The sequence below is a fragment of the Lipomyces chichibuensis genome, assembly GCF_038497645.1.
Source record: "Lipomyces chichibuensis strain CBS 12929 unplaced genomic scaffold V1513scaffold_7, whole genome shotgun sequence".
In the NCBI taxonomy this organism is placed as follows: Eukaryota; Fungi; Ascomycota; class Lipomycetes; order Lipomycetales; family Lipomycetaceae; genus Lipomyces; species Lipomyces chichibuensis.
Genome location: NW_027117459.1, coordinates 125,239 through 140,718, shown reverse-complemented (window position 1 = coordinate 140,718; position 15,480 = coordinate 125,239). Strand labels below are relative to the sequence as shown.

At 48.6% G+C, this 15,480-nt stretch overlaps 6 protein-coding genes across 6 annotated transcripts; 2 read left to right on the top strand and 4 right to left on the bottom strand.

Annotated features, from left to right (window-relative positions):
* Positions 1-1,832: 1,832 nt before the first annotated feature.
* Positions 1,833-3,865, bottom strand: V1513DRAFT_478114 (uncharacterized protein). Its single transcript, XM_066900263.1, has 2 exons — positions 3,284-3,865; positions 1,833-3,223 (listed from the first exon to the last, which is right to left on the bottom strand). Exons 1-2 carry the CDS (start codon positions 3,812-3,814, stop codon positions 2,060-2,062), a joined length of 1,695 nt encoding a protein of 564 aa, XP_066754818.1. The 5' UTR covers positions 3,815-3,865; the 3' UTR covers positions 1,833-2,059.
* A 1,102-nt stretch (positions 3,866-4,967) lies between these two features.
* Positions 4,968-7,578, top strand: V1513DRAFT_293158 (uncharacterized protein). The gene is made up of 4 exons (XM_066894616.1): positions 4,968-5,013; positions 5,266-6,332; positions 6,390-7,151; positions 7,209-7,578. The coding sequence occupies exons 2-4, from the start codon at positions 5,401-5,403 to the stop codon at positions 7,222-7,224; spliced, it is 1,710 nt and encodes a 569-aa protein (XP_066754817.1). The 5' UTR covers positions 4,968-5,013; positions 5,266-5,400; the 3' UTR covers positions 7,225-7,578.
* Positions 7,579-7,801: 223 nt separating this feature from the next.
* V1513DRAFT_440499 (uncharacterized protein) lies at positions 7,802-9,669 on the bottom strand. Its single transcript, XM_066897375.1, has one exon. It carries the CDS (start codon positions 9,319-9,321, stop codon positions 7,933-7,935), a length of 1,389 nt encoding a protein of 462 aa, XP_066754816.1. The 5' UTR covers positions 9,322-9,669; the 3' UTR covers positions 7,802-7,932.
* A 413-nt stretch (positions 9,670-10,082) lies between these two features.
* Positions 10,083-10,922, top strand: V1513DRAFT_457411 (uncharacterized protein; the record flags this gene model as incomplete). Its single annotated transcript, XM_066899622.1, has 2 exons — positions 10,083-10,179; positions 10,246-10,922. 2 exons carry the CDS (start codon positions 10,083-10,085, stop codon positions 10,920-10,922), a joined length of 774 nt encoding a protein of 257 aa, XP_066754815.1.
* Positions 10,923-11,902: 980 nt separating this feature from the next.
* On the bottom strand, positions 11,903-12,882 carry V1513DRAFT_440496 (uncharacterized protein). The gene is made up of 4 exons (XM_066897374.1): positions 12,347-12,882; positions 12,235-12,282; positions 12,129-12,183; positions 11,903-12,076 (listed from the first exon to the last, which is right to left on the bottom strand). Exons 1-4 carry the CDS (start codon positions 12,676-12,678, stop codon positions 12,011-12,013), a joined length of 501 nt encoding a protein of 166 aa, XP_066754814.1. The 5' UTR covers positions 12,679-12,882; the 3' UTR covers positions 11,903-12,010.
* On the bottom strand, positions 12,883-14,935 carry V1513DRAFT_440492 (mitochondrial carrier domain-containing protein). The gene is made up of 5 exons (XM_066897373.1): positions 14,517-14,935; positions 14,411-14,447; positions 14,227-14,328; positions 13,654-13,774; positions 12,883-13,588 (listed from the first exon to the last, which is right to left on the bottom strand). The coding sequence occupies exons 1-5, from the start codon at positions 14,624-14,626 to the stop codon at positions 13,008-13,010; spliced, it is 951 nt and encodes a 316-aa protein (XP_066754813.1). The 5' UTR covers positions 14,627-14,935; the 3' UTR covers positions 12,883-13,007.
* Between the last annotated feature and the right edge of the window lie 545 nt (positions 14,936-15,480).

The following is a 15,480-nucleotide window of genomic DNA, read 5'->3' as shown; positions in this document are numbered from 1 at the left end:
AATCCACTCCACCAGGATCCTCTTCTCCTCTGCCGTGGGGCACAATCTGTACCTTTTGGCCTTCGACACGGGCTCCTTAGCGGACGGGGATAACTTCGGCTTCTTTGCCGATAGTTCCACTTCATTTTCATCCACCGACCAGTTAAGGTCATCGTGGACCTCAGCACCGGAAGCCTAGAATATTGCTCAGGCAGCGACAGTCTGTACGCTTGTGTTCCAATGACCTCTGTTATTCTAAAAAGGCCCGATAAATCTCGGCTGAAGCTTTTTGTTGTTTCAGCTTCAGGTTGCGAGTCGAGAGCTTCACGAGGTTGCCTCTCTTGAACTCAATCGGTGTATGTCTGTGATTGTAGTTCTTAATCTGTTTGTGCCTTGATAAATTGGTCTCGAAGCGCCATTCGAAGAACATGGAGCTTCTTAATCCTGTCCTTAGCTGCTGGAAGACGACTACCGAAGACAATTGCCCAACCGTTGGCAATTGTCTCCGAACACCACTCGTTGGCGTCGAGTTAAGAGAAAGGCGACCACATTTGCTGGCTGACTTCGGCAGCCAAGTAAAGGTGGACCCCATGGACATCCGTACCGGAAGACCACCGGACACAACTCGCCCAATCCGTGGGCAATTGTGTCGCGGACTCCAGATGCAACCACAGACGCTTACTCACTTCCGCCGAATCGCTGCTGTCCCAGAATGGTAATGTGGGTTGGTTGTCATCGTGGTCGTTGAGCCATTTGAGCCATTGAAGGTGTAAGATAATGAACGGCGTAAGGGAGGCAGAGGAGAGATGAAGCTTGCGCGCCTCCGTCACCTCTCAGTTTGGCCCGGATCTAATTAAGAAAAGCTTGAGGAGAGTGCGGCTTAAGTGGTAAGCCGCGGCGGTTGTGCGCGTCATAGGATCAGCCACTGTTCAACAACAGTTAGTTTCCTTTTCTAAGGTTCCACTACGAGCATCGTTGGCCTAAACAAATCACGCACTTACGATAGGCCGGCCCAGAAGTCGTGGTTCAGTATTTCGAATAGTTACCATGTCGAGAAGAATCTTCCAGTGGGACGAAGGAGATCCGAATGAAAGCAGTCAGCTGTGAAGCGATGAGGTTATTTATGCATGTAGTGGACGAATGTGATTAAGGAGCAAGGATTGGTGTTACTCCAAGTTACATCTAGCGAGATTTGTGGCATGTTATGTACTATCGATGCAATAGCTGCGTTAGCGCCGGTTGAGTTGGCAATCGACTATTACACGAGACACGTGCGCACGGTCTGCCAATCTCCACTGAAACAAACCACTTAGCTTGGGACGCGTCGCTAACAAAGCACTTTCATTTATTTCATTTTACGGGTACTAAATAGCCGCCTGCTCCCCGTCCCAGAATGCGGGAAATTGCTATTGTCTGAGCCTCTCATCTGATTATAAATACTTCCGCCTATCCCCACTGCTGCTGACGCAGTCGTTTGGCTGCACTCCACCGTCTCTAGACGATTTATTTAAAATTGATTAGCTTTAATCTGTGTTGCTATTTTATACTAAATGTTATCTTCCATGTGAACTACCTCATTTTCATATATCCAAAGCCAATAAATCGTTCTTGCAAATTTGCAAAAGTAATCGGGGCAGGTAATACAAGGACAATCAACAGGAAGGTAAGGTCTGCTCAACAACCGCGTCAAGCTTCTCGTCGACTTGTTGAGGTGTCAAGAGGGGAGCCTTTACAGGCTCATAAGGAAAACTGTCCTCCGGGATTCTTGTTTTACCACTCGGGTTTGTTTGTTCCCCGGGGGACATTTTGTACGTAATGTTCAAAATCCGGAGTTTGACGGCCGTCTAATACAAGTGTAAAGTAAAACGCGAAAACGATTGCCAGTAGGAAGAATCATTCAGTTTGTAATTACATCTAATAAGCAGAATTTGTAGTATCTAATACATTCAGGAGAAAACGATATAAAGCCCACCTACTGTAACAAACCAAAATACAACGTATATGCAGACAAGTCAGCCACGTAATGAGCGAACTAATAAGTGACGACTAACAGTGGACACAAAATAGCACATCAAATCATTTATGGCTTGCATCTGCCGGTGAAACGCGGGTAAAGCGAGCAGTCACGGACAGTGAACCTGTCACACAGCCAAGCAAGAATACGCTCGGTTCCTAGACCATATCCACCGTGTGGGCAAGTACCATATACTCTCTGATCGTTGAACCAATAGTAAGGAGTCGGATCCATGTTCTCACGCTTGTATGCCTTCATGAGCTCGTCCAAGTCATAAATGCGCATACTGCCTCCCGCAATCTCGCCAACGTTGGGCATTAAAATGTCAACAGACTCAGTGACACGTGGATCATCGGCGCATTTTTGCATGTAGAATGACTTGATCTCGACCGGGAATCTAGTGAGAAGTATTGGCTCATTGATCTCGTCCGTCATCTTCCGCTCAGCTGCTTCAGCAATGTCATCGCCGAACTTGAATGTCTCGCCCTCTTCATTGGGTACACCGTGCTCGTTGAGCCACTCAAGAGCAGACTCGTACGTCATTCTTCTAAAAGGCAGTTGTGGGGCCACGAAACTTGGGTTGAGCTTCTTGACAATGGCAGCAATCTCCTCGTCTTCGAGAACATATTGGATCGTCTTCGTAAAGAAATGCTCAAGGTGTGATAAAAGATCGTCGAATGTGAGGAACGCGAGCTCGGCTTCGACGTGGGTGTACTCGCTGAGATGCCGACGAGTATGTGAGCGCTCAGCACGGAAGGATTCCTGGATACAGAAAACGTCACCAAGTGCTGGCAAACAAGTTTCCAAATAAAGCTGAGACGACTGGGTGAGGTAAGCGTCCTCGCCGTAGTATTTAAAAGCGAAGAGGGTACTGCCACCTTCGACTTGTGTCTGGACCATACATGGAGGCGTAACTTCGAGAATACCCAGTTCTTGATACACTCTGCGGAAACTCCGTAGCAAAGCCGCACGCACCTTGAAAATGCCAGTCATCGTCTCTCCACGAAGGACAAGGTGACGTAGGTCAAGCAGAATGGATGGATCAGCATTTTCCTGCACTCTGTTGGAAATAGCGTCGTCACCGCCAGGAGCGAGGCCAACGATATCATAATAGTCAACAACCAGTTCATGGCTTCCTGGTGCGAAGTGACCTTCAGGAATATCGTGAATGATGCCATATATTGTCACAGTGGACTCGAGAGTAAGAGTGATAGTCGAGTAAGCATTGGCCTACGTATATCAATTAGCTAGCCGCAAAAGTCTAGTTAGAATCCAGTCAATTGGCCATACCAAATCACCTGAAAGTACGCATTGTAGAAATCCGGTCCCGTCCCTAAGCACCAAGAAGGCCAGACCCTTTTGCAGTCGCAGACGATGAACCCAACCTTGAACAACCACCCTGGTTCCCTCGTTAGCAGCACCGTCTCTGATCTTAATGCGCTTCGCCTCAGGGAGTGACAGATCAGGCTTGATAACAATCTTGGAGGCCTCTTCAAGTCGCTTCGCCTCATCGGCGTCCTTCTTCGCTTTCAGCTCTTCAGCGGCCTTGGCCTTCTTCGCGAGACCTTCAGCGCCCTTTTTGGCCTTTTTGAGAGCAGACGCAGATATGGGCTCGAATGGTGAATCGACCTGGCGGCGAAGGTAGTAAGCAGGAGCATTGGGAAAAGTGTAGACTGCAAATGCAGGGGATTTCACTGGGGATGTGGTTGTAGCGCCAGCGGAAATAACGTCGACGCCAGAGAAGTCGTCAATGAATATAGTGCCCGCAGGAGGCGGAGGGATGTCCTCGATGGACAGTTTTTCTATAGCCGGGGAAGCCATGCTTACAAATGATTGTGAAGAAGTGAAATTGCAGGCAACGGCTAGTGATATAATAATGCTGGAGGCGATAATAAAATAGAATGGCAAGAATTATTGTGTAGGGTCATGTTACCCGGCCGGCGAACTCAAGCGCGTTCAGGAGTCACTCTCGGGCGGTGTGCCAACGCGTGCGTCGGGAAATCTACCAGCGCGTAGATATCGTCCCGCAGATAAAGAAAGGGAAAAGCATATTTTGGATCCACTTACACGGAACCCTAGCCCGACTTTCTCAGGGACATTCCCTTATCCAATGTGTCTAATTCGTCACAGGCCCCGATTGAGCCCTTGTACGAGAAAGTTAGTAGCAATCAATCCAATAGGTGGTCCCTTAACAACTGACGGCCTAGCTCTGGCTTGGCCATTGGCATTACGGTTGCTAATGCCATGTTGGCGGCAACAATTGAGAGCCGTGTGTATTATATTTAACAGAGCAAACGTATTTCATCGGACTTAGACTTGTGGGACGGATCCTACGCAGGCGTGCTGGGTCATGCGCTGGTCCTTGAGAGAAGCGAACAGCACCACAAATGGCGGTGCTGTGGCTAGTGATGGGTTCGCTCAGGGCAGCTTTAACTGCCGCGACTGGCATAAAGTCCAAAAGACAGTGTGAACAAGAAGCGTCCGCTACGTTCTCGTCCTGTTCGCGGCCGACGGACGTCTCTTCGGCGTTGCCCCTGCGTGTTGCGCTCCCTGCCACTGTCATTTGTTTATTGTTCGTTTCGTCCCTTTCACCCACGACTGGACCAACTCTCTCCCTGGTCTCTTTATTTCTCTTACCATTTTCTTTATATTTATATTTATATATATATACTTATTTATTTTCTGTTTTTTGTTTCTTTCGCGGGCGTACCGGCTGCCCACCATTGATTGATTCATTCATTCCGAACCTTGCCCATCGTTTTCAGCCTTCATCGCGCCCCGACCTCCAGTAGGGGCCTTTCCACCAAAAGGCCGCCCTTTATCGCTCGAACGGTCTCGAAAATACTTTCGGCATCAGCTCTACAGTATTTGCCGGCACTCTGCCTTTCAACAGGCCCGTTATCTCTCAGCGCTTGAGCTAGATAGTTGCAACTTTAATACGTTGAGTTCACCTCCTTTGACCGTTCCCTCTAATACTCGTTCGTTGCCGCCTTCACACTGGCTTGCAACTTGTTCTTTTGGTATGCTTGTTTTATTTCCTCGTCAATTGGCTATTCCCCTGTCCTTTTCTGCTCCCATAATGCCCTCATTGCCGTGTAACTGCTGCTACTTCTGCGCTATCGGTGGCTCGTGCCCCGGCACTTTGTCGACGACCGCCACTGCGTTGTTCCCCATTTGCTTACCGTTGCCAATCACCTATGCGCTCGATAACTACATTTGGTGCCAATTGACAGGGATTCTTCTATTACGTGCCTCCAACTGACATACACTAGGCTTTAAGAAATCCACTCAGTTCATCCCGCTCTACCCAGCCGGCGACTATTTTGAAATATAATTGTTCGAAGCGATAGCAGTGGCAATTTTAGTAGCCTGCAAGTGCTCATCGTTGCTCGAAAATTTGGAAGTCAATGGTCATTGGTACTGCTTCCTCGGCGGCGTCATCCACTCCTTCTAGTTCGACAGCTGCCACAGGTTCTAGCAGCTCAAGCAGTAGTACTGGTCACGCTGCTACATCTACTGAGCGAGGTACCACTTCTGGTCTCAGTGCCCGCGGTACTAGTGGCATTCACGGCGGTATGGTTACTCCGGCTGCTCAATACGACATTCAATACACTCCCCTTCTTCCCAGTCAGTTGCTTCTCGGTTCACCTTTTCAGCCAGGAACTCCGTCAGCAGCATTCTCCAACCCCCAAATCGCATTCCCAACTTCGCCAACAATGAGTCCAGGCGCGTTTAGTCCGACCGACCAGTACATTCCGTACCAATCGTATATGGATCTTGCAAGTCTCGGTGACCTCACCGCTGCTGCAGCAGCTGCCGCTTCCCCACAAGTGGTTCAGGCGTCACGGACAGTCTACCTAGGAAACGTCCCGTCTGAGACTACGGCGGAAGAGCTGCTCTCACATGTCCACTCTGGTCCAGTAGAGTCCGTGCGTATGCTTCCTGAGAAGAACTGTGCATTCATCTCTTTCCTCGACATAGCCTCGGCCTCCCATTTTCATTCTGATGCAATTCTTCGAAAGCTCTCAATTCGAGGGCAAGATATTAAAGTCGGATGGGGTAAGCCCTCCACGGTCCCCATGAACGTCCTCATGGCTGTTCACCAGTCCAATGCGTCACGAAATGTGTACCTTGGGAATTTACCTGAGGATATCACTGAGGAAGAGATTCGGGAGGATTTGGGTCGGTTTGGATCCATCGACACCGTTAAGCTTGTGCGAGAGAAGCCAATTGGATTTGTGCATCTCTTAAGTATCTCTAGCGCCATAAAAGCTGTTCAACAGTTACCTCAGGAACCAAAGTGGGCGAACAGAAAGGTTTTCTACGGAAAGGACCGGTGGTATGTTTTGTCGTCAAGTTTAGTGTGCTAGACACGTTTTTAATATCGATTGCTCAGTGCGTACGTCTCCAAGACTCAGCAACAGAATGCCGCTCAGTTCCTCGGAATTTCTCCTGGATACGAACATCTTGTCGCCGGCGCTGATAGGGATATGATCTCCAACGTCCTTGCTCAGCAATCTGCTGCGGCTGCAGCCGTCGCGACCACTGCTGGTGGCATGGCAAACTTGGGGAACCGTACAGTCTACTTGGGCAGCATCCATCCCGAGACTACAATTGAAGAGATTTGCAATGTCGTTCGAGGCGGTCTGCTACATCAAATCCGATATATTCCTGACAAGCATATATGCTTCGTAACGTTTGTTGATCCTACTGTTGCTGCGCAGTTCTTTGCTATGTCGAACGTCCAGGGTCTGATGATTCATAATCGACGTCTGAAGATTGGATGGGGTAAACACTCTGGACCTCTCCCAACCGCTATTGCGCTGGCTGTCACTGCTGGCGCGAGCAGAAACGTTTATATTGGTAACATCGATGAATCGTGGACTGAGGAACGATTGCGTCAAGATTTTTCGGAATACGGCGAGATTGAGCTTGTTAATACTTTGCGCGAGAAATCTTGTGCGTTCGTCAACTTTACGAACATTGCAAATGCGATTAAAGCAATCGAAGGCATCAAGCAGAAGGAGGAGTACCGGAATTTTAAGATTAATTTCGGAAAGGATCGGTGTGGAAATGCGCCTCGACCTATGAACATGAATGCTGGTCATCACTCTTATCATAACGGAGCGAGCAACGGAAATGTCTCAGTCGCCGGTGAGTCGTACAGAGAAGTGGCTACTAGTGTGAGGATCTATTGCTGACATTCTGCATGCAGTAAGCTCAGACAGTAATACAGGCGCCGCAACCTCCCCTATAGTCGATGTCTCTGGTTAAAGCTAACGTGTTTATCGTGTATATCAATTCGATCATTTTGACTGCCTTTATGACTTGATAAATCATGTCTTATTTGTAGCCGATTGCCTTGGTTGAACGTCTCACAGTCTCGGTAAAGGCTACGCTCAATGACCGACTAACTTATGGACAACTTGCACATTACTTACGCAACCATAACTTGACATAACGATGGATAATCATAATTTTTTTTGGATCTTTTATCATTTCGTTTCAGTAGGAAGGAAGCAACGGAATAGACTCTGCAATTATAATTTCTCCTGTATTTTTGACATATTTATTTATAGATCATCATTTGCGTTTTTTTATGTGTTTTAGAAAAGTTGTGTTTTGCGTCTGTTTTATCTCGTCATTTGCTCTTGCATGTGTTTGTTTGATCTTTTCGCCGTTGTTGCTGTCGTCGTCACAAGATTTGTAATTCATTGATTTTTTAATTTTGTGAGTGCCTATGATAATGTGTATTTGGTTATTACTGGGAGTGTGGAAGTAGAAGAAATAGATGTAGAATGTGTATAGAGCAAAGAATCGTCATAATGCCTGGAGATGATTTCATCTAGCATTGTTCATTACTATTAGTACAAGCAAGAAAAATCCAAATATTGCATTGCGTCAGATAGCAAAACCTTTCGCTTCCTCATACCTCCACATTACAGAAATGAAGAGTCACTTCCTACGGGAACAGTCTCAACTTCCAAATCCCACTCATCAACTTCTTTGAATTTTTTGCGTAACCGTTCACTTTCCATCTCTCTCAACGCCTCCGAATCAGGAGATTGTTCAAAGTCATCGTCAATGTCAACGTTCGATGCTGCGTCGTCACGGTCTTCGTCCCGATCCGTAACATTGCCATGTCGAGTCGCGCAATTAATAGTGCCGTGTAACGGTTTTCTCTGCACTGGTTTCGACTTCTGGCCACGTTTCTTGGAAACTTCAACTGTCTCAAGGTTCTCCTTATTTCTGCGTACTCTCTTTTTCTGTGTTTGCTTTGACCTTGTATCTTTCCGTCGCATAATAGGTCTCCCGTCGACAGATGCATCCTCGTCGCTATCATCCTCAGTACTCTCGTCAAAGTGCAAACTCTGTGTCATTTGCCGTCGCCGTCGCGTAAGCCTCTTGGGCAGTAGCTCAGTTAGTTGTGCAGTAGTAACCCCACGCAAATTCTTCTTCCTCTTCTTTCCAACTGCTGTCGATTTCTCTGAAGCAGAGTTACGTCCCACGAGAATAGGCGAGTCGGGATCCCTTGGACTCTCAAAGCTAGTTATAAATGCTTTGGCAGGCGATGGCGTTTTTCCCAATTCTGATAATGGCGAAGATGGAGGTAATGGAGATGATAGAGTACCTGGGTCAACGAGCTTGTGGTGTGTACATTCTGAATCGTTTTCTTGAGCAGAATCGAGCGGTCGAGAACGTGGTTTTGATTTGGATGCATTTGACGCTGCTGATGACATGGGAGATGCCGATGACGAAACTGGTTTGACAATTCTTATACCTCGGATCTTGTCGAAGCCGAATGGGTCGGACATCGATGACTGTGAAGATGCGATTGACCGGTTGTCGGCGTCAATGTCTTCCTCGCCTTCTTTGATATCACCAGATAAGCTGACACTAGCGTGTATCTCTTGCGAAAGAAGATTCGGTTTGCCCCGCCTGACTCTCTGTTGCTGCTGTATTCCCGTTGCAATGTTCGGCACGGCAGATTTAGGTGTCGAAGTCGTTCTCGGCAAGAACGCGCTGTCATCCAAATTTAGCTCGTCAGCTCCACCATCCTCCTCTTGCAATATTTCAAGTATAGCGTCCTCGTCTTCAGAATCGGCAATCACCAGCTCATGTTTCTTTCGATTCCCGCGAACCGGTGGCGATGATGGTAGCCCCGACGAGGGTATCGGAAGCGTCGCAACTGTAGACTGAGTTGACGTTTCGACGGACGGTGGAATTACTTTCTCATCGGGTGCATGTGCTACTGATATCGTGTCATTTACGGCACGAGTACTGGACTTGGCGAGATTAATTTTCCGGCGTCGTGGTGCGCGTGGCATTGTGCAGCTGTCAAAAAATGTAATAATCCTGTTGTCGGAATCTCACAAATATCGTTATCAAATATAATTGCTGACAAATTGTAATTAGACTTCTATCGCGAATATACGCAGAGGTGTATTTAATACCCAAATCCTTTGATCGACAGACAGTGACGACGTATCTTCACTGGTTGTACACAAGTTTTGTTTTGTTTTCCGGCAGCGCGGGAAAGTTAGGGTTTTGTCTCGACGCGTGCGCACGTGAATCAGTGTCCGAACCGCGTTTAGATACAGAATAGTGACTGCTGTACTATTTTGAGCTAATCCCCTATTTGTGGGATTGACAAAGGATATTGCACAAATTACCTGACTGCAAAATTTCAACTCTAAAAAGACAGATTGGCCGTATTAATATTCGCAGTCCGAAAGGCTGCGGCTGCGCGCTGTGGCTGTGCTCTTCCAGGTCCGCGTGGCTTGCATTTTCGAGTCACGTGCGTGCAATTTTTCGACTTCACTTTCCTGGACGTTAATCCAAATCGCCTGCTTTGATTGCAGCAAATATTCAACGGAAAGAGTCAATTCGGTGCGATACCCAGCGGATCGGGTGTTACAAGAGCTTTGCGATACTCCAATTTGGTGCAACTGAAGCGAGTTCCGACAGAGTAATGGGGGATAAAGATCGGTATTACATTTCAGGCCGGTAAGTTTATTCCATTATCAATTTCCCCTCCTCCAGGTTAAATCTACGGTATTATTGCGGCGAATGTAGTGAAGATTAGCTAATGAGCATAGATCGTCGTCATACAGACCCGGTGGTTACTCCGAACCATATGATGATCGTCGCGACCGCGACTACCCCCCACGGGTTCCTGCCTCCACGTCATATCGCGGACCAGTAAGGGGTTCAGATTACGATCGTGATCACGATGGCGTGATGTATCACAGAAGAGAATACGACGACTACAGACCACCTAGAGGGCGAGATTACGACGGTGATAGATCACCGCCCCCAAGACGAGAAAGGAGTCCGTGGGATCGCGAGAGAGATAGAGACAGAGACAGAGACAGAGACAGAGACAGAGACAGAGACAGAGACAGAGACAGAGACAGAGACAGAGAAAGAGACAGAGAAAGAGACAGAGAAAGCGAAAGAGACAGAGAAAGAGAAAGAGAAAGAGAAAGAGAAAGAGAAAGAGAAAGGGAAAGGGAAAGAGATCGCGACAGAGAAAGAGAAAGAGATCGCGGGTATGGATCACCTTCGTCGTCCTCACGACGGTCACCACCGCCTAGCTCATCACGAGAGTCAGGTAGTCGATGGCCGCCGTCTGGGCCTCGCAGGGATCGAAGTCCCTACAGAGATGAAAGAAGCCGGTATTATGATAGACCCAGCAGATATTCGCCGCCACCGCGGAGTCCGCCGCCACGGCGTGCGTACTCCCCAAGACGGTCGTCGAGAAGCTCGAGTCCAGGATCGTACCAAAGTCCTCCACCACCGTCTTCATCGTCTTACTACCCCAACAGTTCAGCTCGCAGACGATCTCGGTCCCCTCCACGGCGTCCGAAAAGTCCTCCGCATAGAAGCCCCCCATCGCCTAGACGGCAACTATCGCGGAGTCCTTTAGGTCCACCGCGAAAAGCGTCTTCCGGCGATAAACATCGGGATTTACAAGCGGAGTATTCCTCGCGGTCGCGAACACCGCCCAGTCCGGGAACCAGCGCGCACAATTCACCAGCACTGTCAGGATATCATAAAGATCGTCCATCGGCAGCATCGGGCGAGTTCTCTCCGGGATTAAGAAAGTCACCGTCAGTGTCAGGTTCATCCGCTCCTCCACGGCGACAGCAGGCGCCCGCAGCCACGAGTACGCCAATACCGCCAACTGGACCCCGCGCATTGGCGGGTGCCAGAAGCACAAGCACGCCAGGCCCGCCTACGACTGCGGCGTCAGAAAATCCGTCGTTGCCTTCACAGGGGCCGGCGACCGCAGGGTCAGCAACTCCAACCGGCCCTGCACCGCGGGGTCCCAACCAATTCTATAGTGCGCGTGGGCCCCAGTCGCAGACTCTCGCTGCACCTCCCTCTCTTGGCCAGCGGTCGCACTCCATGCCGCACGCACGTCCCCATCATATACACATACAGTCGCACGTCGCGAGCGGAACGAACTCACCCGCCGCCAGTTCACCAATCTCGACCCCGTCCGTTGGCGGTCCCGCAACCGGATCTGAGGCCACGACAGCTGCTCCCCCTATTGCTCCTAAAGCGATGATGAACAGCCCCTCTACCACACCACTCCCGCGTACACCATCAGGCTCTACGATCCCTATTTCACGACGCAGCGCATTTGCGCCTCACGGGTTTACGAATCAGCATCGTGAAGCAAAGTTATCACCTTCTATAACTCCAGACACGGATAAACAGATCGCACGGTTGAAGAAGGAATACGCGAAGCTGGAAGAAGAGGATAAGACAGCACAGGAGAGGAAGCGCGCGGCGCTGGCGTCGTGGGATAAATTGGTCCGGGAAGCTCAGAGGGAAACATTTAGGGTTGAGGTTGCAGAGCAGCAGTTGCAGGCGTTTGGGCATTAATAGTGTGTGGTGTTATGAATGTAGAGAGTTGTATACTTTTTAAAATGTAATTTTATGTACAACCATTTTTGAGTTCTTCCACTCTTTTCAGAGTATTGTTCTAAAATCTCTGGGTACTGCGGATTATAGTATCTTTCTGCACTCGATTTCGCTTCTCCGAATGTCTTGTCCTAAAGCACAATAAAAATCCTAGTCCTCGTCAGCAATCAGTATGTATCAGGCGACCGAGGTTCGTACTCACCAACTTCTGCATCTGGGAAAGTACGTCCTTGGTAGGCGCAGCTAAATTCAGACATCTGAATTTATGAGCCAATGCTTCGATCAAATACTACTAAATCACTACTCACTTCCGCCCATCCTCTTCAAATCGGCACAACTTCGTTTGGCGATCGTCTCTATATCAGCAACACAAGATCAGATCCTGCTTCCACAATAATACCATTTCAACTTTAACCTCACCCGTCAAATATGTACCGTTCGCCAGGTTTCTCGTCCACGAACTGTTTTATTTTCTGAGGAACATGGTTTGACTCCACAAACGTAGCTGTCTCGGGCACGCTGGAGAGTGGTGGATTGTTCAGACCTGGTGTCAATTGTGTGTTCTTCGGACTATTATCTAGAAACTCCGGACCGTATAGTGGGTTTATGTCGCTCTTGGAACTAACCGTGGTCGATTGCGAAGGGGGTGATGTTGGCATGTGATTCGGCGCGGTCGCAATGGTATTATCTTCCATGGACGATGAGGATACTTTGAGCGGATTCGTTATATTTCCAACGACACCAGGACTCATGTTGACCCAATTATGTTCTGTACTAGAGACTTAGGAGGCTCAATCAGGATGTTCAATGGATTTATGCAATTGGACTGCGTCGATCGCAGAGCGACGGTAGTCAATATGCCAATGACGTCATGTCCTTGGAGAGGAAGCTACGTTAAAACAACGGAGCGACTCAAAACTCAATCTCCTGCATGTGTTGAATTAACAAATAACACAATCAAAGAAAGAAAAATATATATTTATGGGCCGGCCATAATGAAAGAATGATTCTATGCTCGCGCTGGATGTGAGTCATAAACATCGCGTAGAAATACAATAGCATCTTATTGAGATACAGTAAACTAATGGCCAGCTGGCTTTTCACCAGTCAAGCTGGCGACAAATTCCTTCGCAATGTCACCCAATCCCACCATGCACACGGTCTGCCAAACACCCAAGCCTATTCGTGGAGTCACGCCTCTAAACAAGCCTTTGACACCGTTCTGCGAGTAAATGTACTTCAGTGTCTTTGTGACAGTCAAGTTCTTTGGTCGGTTAGGGTCTTCAGTCTTGCTTTGCATCTCAATTCGGACAACCTCAATAGGCTGGTTCCAGGCGCTCAGACCACCACCAAAAACAGATGCCAAAATCTTCTCGTAAGCACTCAATGGCTTGTCGTCAGCCTTTCCGGTAACCTTCCGGATTCCAACTTCAGTTAATCGCGAAAGTCCGAATCTGCTAGCCCAGTTTGTGCACTGTCGAATTGCAACAGCGTTGACTCCTTTGTTAATACCACGAATACCCTCGCGCCTGTAAATATCCATGAAGACAGCCATAGTCGATGGAGGCTTCACTCCGGTAGCAGCCTGCTTGTGACGAGTAATTTCGACAGTCTTCATGCATGTACAGAAACCGACAGTGAGATAAGCCTGAGCGAGACCGCCTACAGGGCACAACTAAAGTTAGATCGCAGTCCAACAGGTAAAAATTGCCAGTAAAATTACGCACCAAAGAAACCGCCGGTCATGCCCGCGACGAAGGAACCAGCACCAAAAGATGATGCACGGTACTCGACTTCGCTGGAGACGAAGAGCAGCACAGCACCTTTAGTTGAGGCCTCAATCCATGCCTAAAGCGTCATTTAATAATACTTTTCCCATTTAAACCGGCCGGCTGCGAAATTCATCCAAACCAATAAACCACAACACAAACGCGTCTGCGAATGTCCAGATTTAGCTCCGGAAACCGAGGCAGTAGATATTTAGCAGTCGAGCCTGAATGGACATCTAATCTCGCTGTTCCATGGGATTGTCCGCGTAGAGTATCGGATAGGACCGTGTCGGAAGTAGGACTACGAAGGTGGCGACGGTCCGTGCGGCACAGCACAGGGTCCCGGGTCCCTTCCGACGATGGTTCACGTCAACTGCACGAGCCGACAAAGGAAGACAGCGCCGAAAATCCTGTCCAATGAGACTACAACCAGAAAGAGGTTGTGCATGCGACCGCAATGTGCAGAAAAGGGACCCGGGGCGGATATTTCACAGCCGGTCGGTAAAATGACAACCAGAAAATTTTACTCACCCATGGAATCAAGCCTTGGTAAAAGCCAAACAAACCACCTCTACCCCAAATTCGAGCAATTGCTCGAGGAAACGTGTCGCCACGGTTAGCCGCCATTGTCGTCTATAATGTATAAATTAGTACCCCAAGAACTGCTGCGAGCGAGAGGACGTCACCAGATCGGAACGATCCACCGCCAGCGTACCTTCGTAACCTCGAGAGGTTGACCCAACGTAGTGACTCTATAAAGATAACAAATCAATACTGGATCCCGTGAATAGAATTATATTTAGCACGACTTGGCAACCTACTCGAACATGTTCAATCCAGCGCCTAGCAGAATATTCGACCAACTGACGGATTTCTTCTGAACTGTCCCATCAGGACCAATAGTAACGCCTGAACCACCAGCGGGAGCCATTATGTGTGTGTTGTGGAGGGAGCGTGAATAAACAGGATAGTGCGGGTAATATGGAGGTAAGAGTCGCGGCGTAAGCGAGAATTATGTAGAGCGACTAAGGTCCGTCCAGATGGCAATCAGTGTGGCCCTGGACTATATCTGTCGTAATGTGTTGGACTCGAGAGCCAATTAGATGTGTCGTGGAAGAGAAGAAGTTGGAAGCGAAGTCAGAGGAGGGGCGGAATGGGTATATGTATTATGAACTACAAGCCGAAACGCATAACGAGCCTAGTTTAACGACACTCCGGACCCGAATTTAGACGACCGGCCATTGCGCGGCTTAGGCTTACGAGCCGTGCTGCAGTCTACGCTGAGTAAGTTAGTGTCACGATGGCTGTCCTGTTCGCGCGGTTGTGCTACATTTACGCTATGCGTGTGCGGTTGCAGTGCTAAGTTGGGCTGCTGCGTGCGAATATGCAGTCACGTGTGATTTTGTTGGCGGGGTGGACGAATGCTACGCGCTACGCCTTGGTGCGCACTTCCGCGCACTCTCAGGCACGTCCCCAACTCATCTGCTCTTGAAACGCCACATCGATCGGCCCTTTTTTTTCTTTCTTTACTAATGATAATTGCTATTAAACTGCGCGGCTTTATGCCGTGTCTGGTGGTAACTTCTGTCTTTTGCCCACCCACTTCGACGCGTTTCGTATCTTGATAGACGGGTCTCTTATCGAGAATGCCCAACAATCGCTATCCCCATTGTTTAATACTTCGCTATAAAAAATCACTTCCATAGTTGGACTGCTCTGTCTCAAAGCTGACGGCGACGATGCACCACAAGGAATCATGCTCGCTGTATCTAGTAACTTTAATAT

What these genes read in the sequence shown, in the direction of transcription:
- V1513DRAFT_440499 (XM_066897375.1), bottom strand. Translation starts at nt 9,321, where the DNA reads ATGCCACGCGCACCACGACGCCGGAAAATTAATCTCGCCAAGTCCAGT.
- V1513DRAFT_478114 (XM_066900263.1), bottom strand. Translation starts at nt 3,814, where the DNA reads ATGGCTTCCCCGGCTATAGAAAAACTGTCCATCGAGGACATCCCTCCG. An exon ending in GCGTACTTTCAGGTGATTTG is followed by an intron (nt 3,224 to 3,283) that starts GTATGGCCAATT and finishes TGATATACGTAG; the next exon opens with GCCAATGCTTACTCGACTAT.
- V1513DRAFT_440492 (XM_066897373.1), bottom strand. Translation starts at nt 14,626, where the DNA reads ATGGCTCCCGCTGGTGGTTCAGGCGTTACTATTGGTCCTGATGGGACA. An exon ending in ACCAAGGCTTGATTCCATGG is followed by an intron (nt 13,775 to 14,226) that starts GTGAGTAAAATT and finishes ATGACGCTTTAG; the next exon opens with GCATGGATTGAGGCCTCAAC. An exon ending in CATGACCGGCGGTTTCTTTG is followed by an intron (nt 13,589 to 13,653) that starts GTGCGTAATTTT and finishes TGTGCCCTGTAG; the next exon opens with GCGGTCTCGCTCAGGCTTAT.
- V1513DRAFT_293158 (XM_066894616.1), top strand. Translation starts at nt 5,401, where the DNA reads ATGGTCATTGGTACTGCTTCCTCGGCGGCGTCATCCACTCCTTCTAGT. An exon ending in TTCTACGGAAAGGACCGGTG is followed by an intron (nt 6,333 to 6,389) that starts GTATGTTTTGTC and finishes TCGATTGCTCAG; the next exon opens with TGCGTACGTCTCCAAGACTC.
- V1513DRAFT_440496 (XM_066897374.1), bottom strand. Translation starts at nt 12,678, where the DNA reads ATGAGTCCTGGTGTCGTTGGAAATATAACGAATCCGCTCAAAGTATCC. An exon ending in GAACGGTACATATTTGACGG is followed by an intron (nt 12,283 to 12,346) that starts GTGAGGTTAAAG and finishes TTGCTGATATAG; the next exon opens with AGACGATCGCCAAACGAAGT. An exon ending in TTTCCCAGATGCAGAAGTTG is followed by an intron (nt 12,077 to 12,128) that starts GTGAGTACGAAC and finishes GACGAGGACTAG; the next exon opens with GATTTTTATTGTGCTTTAGG.